Here is an 8,255-nt window from a genome sequence, read left to right as displayed (position 1 = left end):
AGAGGATCGTGAAACGTGGAGACAGCTGACCGGCAACGTGCTCAAGAGTACAAGCCATGATGGATTATGATGTATGCAATAGAAACATTATAGATTCAATTTCTCGGATTAGATAATTTTCGTTTATCAGACATTGCTCAGGACGTTCAACATCTGAGTTCTTGCAGAAGTTGTTGTATTTTTTATTTTATTTTTTGTCTTTTTAATTTTTGATCTGTTGTTATTGTTGATGTTGCTGTTGTTGTTGTTGTTCTTCTTGTTGTTATTTTTGTTGTTGCTGTGGTTGTTGTTGCTGTTGTTGTTTTGATTTGTTGATTGATTAAGTTGGTTTGATTTATATGTTTTTGATTTTGTTTTGTTATTTGCTTGGTCTTTGTTTTGTTTTGTTTTTTGTTTTTATTTTGTTGGGGTTTTTGTTTTGTTTATTGTTGGATTTTTTTTGGTTATTGTTTTTTTGTTTTTTGTTTTGTTTTTTTTTGTTCTTGTTGGGGTTTTTCAGTGTTATAATTAGTCTTTTTGACTTTTTTTATTATGCATGTCTGTACTTTCAACAGTAAAATTGACGGTGATTATTTTTATTTGATTCCACAGATTCTGGTCTTCATCTTCTTCCGTATCATCCGACGATTGGTTGTTACCTTTCAAAAATTCACATGGGCTGTCACCGGGGTCGAACGCGTCCGGCGAGACGCTGCCAGGGGCCTCAACTTCAAACAGAGTGCGCATGTGCAAGAGATATTTTGGAAACGCAAGTTCCTTGACCACTCTGTGGCAGGCATGAATAACTTCATCACGACTCACAAGGGCTTCAGACCTCCAAGCTGTATATTCAAGCCAAACGTGTCCTTGTACTGTATGACAAGAAAAGAGGCTGTGTTCGTGGAAGTGAAAGAGACAAGCAATGTGTATAAAGCCAAGCACAGTGTGTATATGCACCAGAACCAGTTCCATCTTGCTGTCAATATCATCACTCTTCCCCTTGCCTCTTTCCACAAAATGGCCAGCGATGTTGGAAACCCGAGGATTCCGGTGACTTGGACTTCCTGTACCTCCAGAAGTGGGGCTACACTGCTGACACAGGTGATAATACGAATTAAATATTATGCAGAATTGGAATATTATATGTATGAGAAAGGGTCAAGAGGTCGACTGTAGACGAGTCGGGGGGGGGGGGGGGGGGGTGGATTTCCAAGCAGTGTGGCTTTGTAATCTTATGGTACTTGCATTCAAAGCAGCAGTAGGTGCCTGGTCCGAGTCCCCGTGCTTAGGCGGTGCAAAGTTGAGAAAATTATTGGAAAATGCTCTCTACTCACGTTTTCTCATTGCACTCGTGTGTAATAGGCCGGTAAAAGCGTTGTCCCTGTCATGAGGAAATGTGTGATAAGCGAGAGATTTATATGGCTATTTGTCTCGTCTTATATGTTAAATGTTACTGTTGGTTGGAGACCTCTTATAAAGCGCTATGAACATATCATATTTAATTGATATTGCGCGATTTGAAAGCTCAAGAATTGCGGTATATGTGTCAGTGCATGACAAGGAAAAAAAGGTGAACATTTTGGATTTGCATTTTCTGAAAGAATATGCTCCCCAGAGCATTTTAATTTTAATTTGAAGTAAATCGGTTGATTTTTCATGAAGTTATGGTCAGATGTATGGGAAAGGTATCCAGCATTTTTTCTCAAATTTCATAATTTTTCAACTTGACGAGCTCTAAACAATTTAGAAGTGAAATGAAGCTTTGATATTTCCCGAGGATGTACAAAAAGGGTTGAATTAATCATTTATGACAAGAACTCATTTTTGATACAAATTGACCTTCTAACTAAACTTGGCAAAATCTCAGTTCAAACCTTTTCACCATCCGCCTGATGATGTCATTCATTGTAAAATATTTCCAATTCAGAATTTTGATTGATAAGGGAGAGCAATGAAAATATAGGTGAGCAATCGTGGTCAGCCTGCTACGGGGCCTCACCTGAGACGTCTTCGTGCACTCAGACTGTACACCCTCGTGAGGAATAATGATCATAAGAATACATCATAATTTTGCTTTGCGTGCAGACATTTTAGATTTACCTGACAGACAATGATAAAATTTTATTTTTGCCGTTTGTTTAACACCATAATATTACTCTAAACTGATATTATATCTTACTGTCCTGAAAGTCAGACCCAGGGTATAAACGGTTTAGTTAATTATAAAAAGTAATACATCAGAGATGTCAACAGGAATTTATGCCATTATATTGTACCGTATATGAACAATAAGAATAATCGGTTGTAAGAAAGTCAAATGACATTTATACTTTTATACATTCCTTCCCTTTATTCGGGTAGAAACGGATTTTTTAACTATTTACATTTTGGACATTGCAAGACTTTTTCGAGGAACTTATACCTATGTGACCCCAGCGTCTCAAAGCGGTCAACTGTCGGGAAGAACTAAATGAATAAAATCGAGTTTAAAGTTAAAATGACGTGCATTATGATTTTTTTTTTTATTTTAAAAAAAAAACATATTTTTTAAGTTTGAGAAACAAAACACTTTTGTTTTAATGAAGCCTTTTGTTTTTTAGCGGAGTTTACTTATTTGCAGGTCTGGTAACCCAAATTGTTATGGGCTCATTGTTGCAATGAAAATACTCTCAAACCAACGCAAAATATTGTCCATTGCATCAATATTACAAGCCCATAATTGCATCCGGTTATCGGACCTTCAAATATGTGCACGTCAATTTTAACCCAATTTTTAAAAAGTCAAGATTAAAATCTAATTTTAAACTTCAGGACCACTCCGACATAATTTCATTTTGAGACGATAGGGCACCTGCAATTAATAATGCTAGGATCATAATAAATAATGAAGCCTTTTTGAAACTCAATGAGGTTACCGTGACAATGAGGTTACCGTTACCTTGTGCTTATACGTTTATTATATTATTGTACGGTTTGCTGGAACATTCCAGGTAACTGTGAGGTGTATTGCATTGGCGGAGTGAAATAAATATCCTATCGAAATCCCCCGCATTGTTTGCCCTTAATGCCGGGTTTCAACATGTGAAATGCATTCACCACTTTTTCTCCTTTGAAATTTAAATCTTTGTAGTAATCACAGTGCTAACGGCTCGTTCAGACATGTCAATGTACCTCGGGGATTTCAAGAATTTTGATTCTATAACCTTTCTTTTTTTCAGTGAGCGGTGGATTTGGGTTCATCATGAAAACGATTTATAACACGGTTTGCTGAAACGTTTCCTTATAATATTAGAGGAATTGATAGGCTTGTTAGGCTGTAGCTGTACTTTCAGCTGTTGATGCTATGCGTTTAGGTAAACTATTCACAACACCCGCCAGTCGGATATAACGAACCAACTCACAAAACTGTGTATAACCTTTAATGTTTATAGTCTGATTAATATAATTTCGTGAGAACGTATCATTAAAATGGCTGTCTAAAAACAAATTTTTATTCTCTATTGTCTTCTGGCACTTTTCTATTCACTTCATATCTTGTTGTTACCAACATAAGTGCCTGCTCCACTCACTTTTCTGAATTAAAAATTCACCCCATACACCGGAGCATACTCAATGTCTCAATCGTTTCTATGTTATATGTTTCTGTTGAGAATATTGGCTATTAAGCTTAACTGCTGGTCAAAATTATTCGCGATGGTGGTGTACGAACGAATCGGCGGTCTCAAGAAGTGGGTGAGAGATGGATCTAGTAATGACTTTGAGTTTGAAACGAATATTTTTGTGTTCGTGGATAGCTCACACGGTAGAGCCACGCTCTCACCTGCCAGGCGGAGTTGTCGTACCAATAAGGTCGCAGGTTCAAACCCCACCACCGCCGCGAAAAATTTTTATTCTCTATTGTCTTCTGGCACTTTTCTATTCACTTCATATCTTGCTGTCTAAAAACAAAAACAAAGAGCTGGGTGACGGCAATTTCGTTCCATCTATATTTAGCCTTACTTTAACTCTTACCAGTCTAGCGTGCCTTTGGTTAGCTATTAATTTATTTTCATTTTGAGTTAAGAGTGATGAAAAAAAAAGTCAATTCGAAAGTTTGTTTCCCTCCTTCAAAGATACCACAGTCAGTTTAATTGTTGTTTGTTTTGTTTTGTTTTGTTTTTCGTTTTCATTTTTTGTTGTAGAGCATGTCTAGTGGATATTGCGCAGTATAAAAAACTAAAGTTTATTTTTGTCGGGCTTTTTTATTTTTATTTTTTTTTTTTTTATTTGTTTCTTTGATTTGGAGGGGGCAATTTGTTTCTTTGAAAGCCCTTTGAGCGCGTTTAGTGGATATGGGCATATATTATAAATATTGCTTAAAAAGTTTTAAGTCGTCTTTCTTTTAATATAAAAGACTGGCCGTCAAGAGTGAGAAGAAGGGTCGATTGATAAATGGATAATACGTCCAGTGGATATAGTGCTATATAAATGCTTTAAAAATAGTCAAGTTCATTCTTTCTTTAATATAAAAGACTGGCCGTCAAGAGTGAGAGGAATGGGTAGATATATAGATAATTCTTATAATATTAATATATGTGGGAGTGAATGAGAGATTGAGAGGGGTAGAGAGAATAAAGAGATAAGTAGACTGATAATAATGAGTTGGAGGAAGCTAACTGTCTTATCGTCGCATTTTTAAGGCTTTGGAGTGATGGAATACCCTTCATAATTAATTTAGTTTCCCATCAGGCCAAACGAACGTTCAGTCTAATATGCCTCCAGAGTTATAACATTATTCGTAATTCATTTAGCTTGGTATGAATTCAACATTTGAGTTATGTGTGGGAAGTAACTTAGGCAATATCACAACGCCAACCCCAATTTGATTCCATATTGTCACTTATCCAGTCATTGACCATGCTCAATTTGCTTAAATTTGTCATAAGACAAGCTACGGTGCCTGCTCAGCCATCCCCAAAATGGATCTGAAGCTTTCTGCTTTGTTGCAATTGACACACACACACACACCACCACCACCACCACCACCGCCACCACCACCACCACTACCACCAACACCATCACCACCACCCCTCATTTTTTTCAATAATCAATATAATCTGATATCCACACTAATATTTATAGTGTTTTAGAGTTCAAACTAATTTTGCTATTTATGATCATGTAGTTTCACACTTTATTTCCCAGCTTTATTTAGCTCATCTAATTCAGTGATTCTCAAACTTCTCGACAATTTGTACCATTTGACTTTAACTTACTGAGACTTCTTGATTTAACAGCTTTTAAAGGTTGCGGCTTTGATAAAGAAACAATAGTTACAGCCTGATATTGACACATGGGGTACCTAGAAATTTTGTTTTATCATGTGTAGAGATGAGATGAAATATGTTTGGCACATCGTATGGGAGTACAAACCAGCATCCACCTTACCCCCCCCCCCCCCCCTTCCGCGCCAGCATTCTGTGAACTGCCTATTGAGAATCACTTGTCTAATGTATGATCCGACAAAATTGTTACAGTCATTCAAATATTTGACAATTATAGCTTCTTTTACCTCTTCTATATGTGACTTAAACATTTTGTAAATACATTTTACTTGTAAAATTTCAGATGATGTCTCGTATTCCTGGAATGTTAGTCCTGACAGAACCTGACGCTATTACTACACTGGGATTTCTATACAAATCCAAACAAATTCAGACTGGAGAATACAGTCAACTTCTTGCAAGCTGCGTCAGACTGCTATGCAAACCCGACGATCGGTTCAGCGCCGTCTTCATCAAAGGACGCCCATGTACTACTAGTCTTGTTGAAGACATTGTCCAGGTCTTCCCTCGATTCAGATACTTGTTCATGTACAGAAACAGCATCAAAGCTATTATGTCAAACATCAATCTTTTCCAACAAGATCCAGCTCCAAAGATGTTAAGATTCATCATGGACAACAAAGTCCTATCCATGATCCTCCCATTTGTGCGCTCTCATTTCTATTACACAAACGTCTTCCTCAACGACAAACAAATTTCAGGCGTCGTTCCCAAATCATTCAACACAGCGTGTATATTCACGGCTTCGTGGGCTGCAAGCGTTGCAAGCTGCATGGACTTGAGATACAAAGGGTATCCAGTTGGATCTATTATCTATGAAGACTTCATGAAAAATCCACGCAGGTCCCTATCCGTCTTGATGCAAATGTTGGATATACGAAAAGAATACCTAAGCGTCGCTTCAGAAGCCCTAAAGGTGGACTACAACCGTGGTCCTGCGTATGAATCTAGCTTAGACTCCAGACTAGCCCTCTCCCATGAATGTAGGCAAGAGGCAGATAACGTTATGAAGGCTTACGGTTTACCCAAATTAGGAGAAAGACATGAAGTCCCCGGCCTTCTCAAGCTGGATTAGAGATCAAGGACATTATGCTTTGTTCCCTTTACTATATTTGATATTTAACTCATTTAAGAACATAAAAGTTAGGTGAATTTCGGAGCGAGTATTGATCAAAAAATCTATTAGAAAGGCTGGGTGTTGGGATGATTTTAATTTCATTCCTTCTTACTGCTTCTTCTTTTGGCTTTTTATTATTCATACCTTTTCAGATATTGAATAAAGAACATAATGACGTCACTGAACGTCAAAATTATGGTTTTATTCTGTTCTTATCTAATATTTTTTACACTTTAAATTATATCATCAAAACTAAACATTTAAAATGCGCTGAGTCAACGAAATTTTTAAAATTGAAGCAATAACTTGATGCAAATGTTGGATATACGAAAGGAATACCTACGCGTTGCATCAGAGGCCCTGAAGGTGGACTACAATCGTGGTCCTGCGTCTGAATCTAGCTCGGACTCTAGACTGGCCCTCTTCCCTTTTGTTTAAGTCTTGAGGAGTCTACAATAAAAAATTATTTTAAATTAACATTGAAACTATTGTCCTCAATTTCATATGTATTTTACACTCGCATGATAACTGCCTCTATACATTGCTATATCATGATCTGAAAAATGTTTAGAAGTTACTTAATGATGACAATATTTCACTTTACTAACTGGACGATTGGTTGTCAAGCATCACCAATAAGGCAGTCATGCATAAGAGCTAGATTGCTGTCAACATGCGAACACACTTTGATGACACTGAGAGTCATGCAAAAGTGATCGTATTGTGTGGTTGTAATGAGCAAAGAGATGATAGGCACTGGTCGTGAGTAAGGACTATTTATCGCACATTACCGCTTTTTACTTAGGTGTGAATTAGTATCCAACTAAAGATAGTGGTTGTGGATAATTTCGTGCGTATGATACTATATGAAAGGGACCTTGGGTTCTAAGTTGCCTGATTTGATAAAATATGAAATGCCATGAAATACGTCATTCATGAGGTTAGAAACCTAACTTATCTATCATTGTCGTGGACTCATTCAGATGTTCTAGTTTTATGACCTTCTATGACCATTTAATATTAACGGCGTATTAAATTTCATTACGATGGTATATTATCCTGAAGGCCAAGCCATGATTGTAATACTCTTGACCTTCCTCAACTTTGTCATCCTACAATTTGTCTGTTCTCAGATAGCTTCAATCATAATATGATTACACACTGATATGCCGTCTTTTTGGTGGCTGATTCCCTTTGGTATTGAACAGTAAGGCTTTCAAACACTTAGGTGACCTGAGGCTTTTTTTTTGTATCATTTTTGTTTGTTTTTTGGTCTTTTTTTTTTTTTTCTATTTTTTTTTTCTTTTTTCTTTATTTTTTTTTTAAAGTCCCAAGGCCTGCACTACTCAAGGAGTCAAATATCGTAGACTATTCTAAGATATGGGAGGTCACTATTGGATCATGATAGCTTATATTCAAATTGACGTTAAAGTTTTTTTTCTGAAAATCTTTGTTAATTTGTTTTCAACATTTAAATTTTGCTATGAAAAAGACGAAAGAGAGCGGAATGGATATTTTGCAAATTTATGGGGAGAGAGAGAGAGAGAGAGAGAGAGAGAGAGAGAGAGAGAGAGAGAGAGAGAGAGAGAGAGAGAGAGAGAGAGAGAAAGTGCGTGTGTGTGTGTGTGTGTGTGTGTGGTTTATGTGTGTGAGTGTGTGTGTGTGTGAGTGTGTGTGTGAATTAGGGAGGGTTATGTGCATGAAATAGTTACTAATAAGTAAAGCATGAAAGGGTTATATATGTCTAATGGAATAAACATTATTTGCTAACTCCTCATAGTTTTAGTTGGTTTATATAGCATTTGATAAAAGTAGTCTTTCATAACCATTAGGTC

General features: G+C 36.7%; 1 protein-coding gene across 3 annotated transcripts in view; it reads left to right on the top strand.

The window, feature by feature from the left end:
- Window positions 1-8,190, top strand: part of LOC144965276 (uncharacterized) — a 37,240-nt gene extending 29,050 nt beyond the window's left edge. For all 3 annotated transcript variants that reach the window (XM_078900446.1, XM_078900445.1, XM_078900448.1), the window contains 2 exons: window positions 592-1,080; window positions 5,587-8,190. In XM_078900446.1, the coding sequence (XP_078756572.1) occupies window positions 592-1,080; window positions 5,587-6,378 (1,281 nt within the window). In that variant the 3' untranslated portion in view covers window positions 6,379-8,190. The remainder of the gene's footprint in view (window positions 1-591; window positions 1,081-5,586) is intronic.
- Window positions 8,191-8,255: the final 65 nt, after the last annotated feature.

The sequence above is a fragment of the Berghia stephanieae genome, chromosome 2 (genome assembly GCF_034508935.2).
Source record: "Berghia stephanieae isolate SIO BIC M18660-M18661 chromosome 2, UCSD_Bste_1.3, whole genome shotgun sequence".
Classification (NCBI taxonomy): domain Eukaryota; kingdom Metazoa; phylum Mollusca; class Gastropoda; order Nudibranchia; family Aeolidiidae; genus Berghia; species Berghia stephanieae.
The sequence above is the reverse complement of the archived record's forward strand: the minus strand, read 5'-3'. Positions and strand labels throughout refer to the sequence as shown.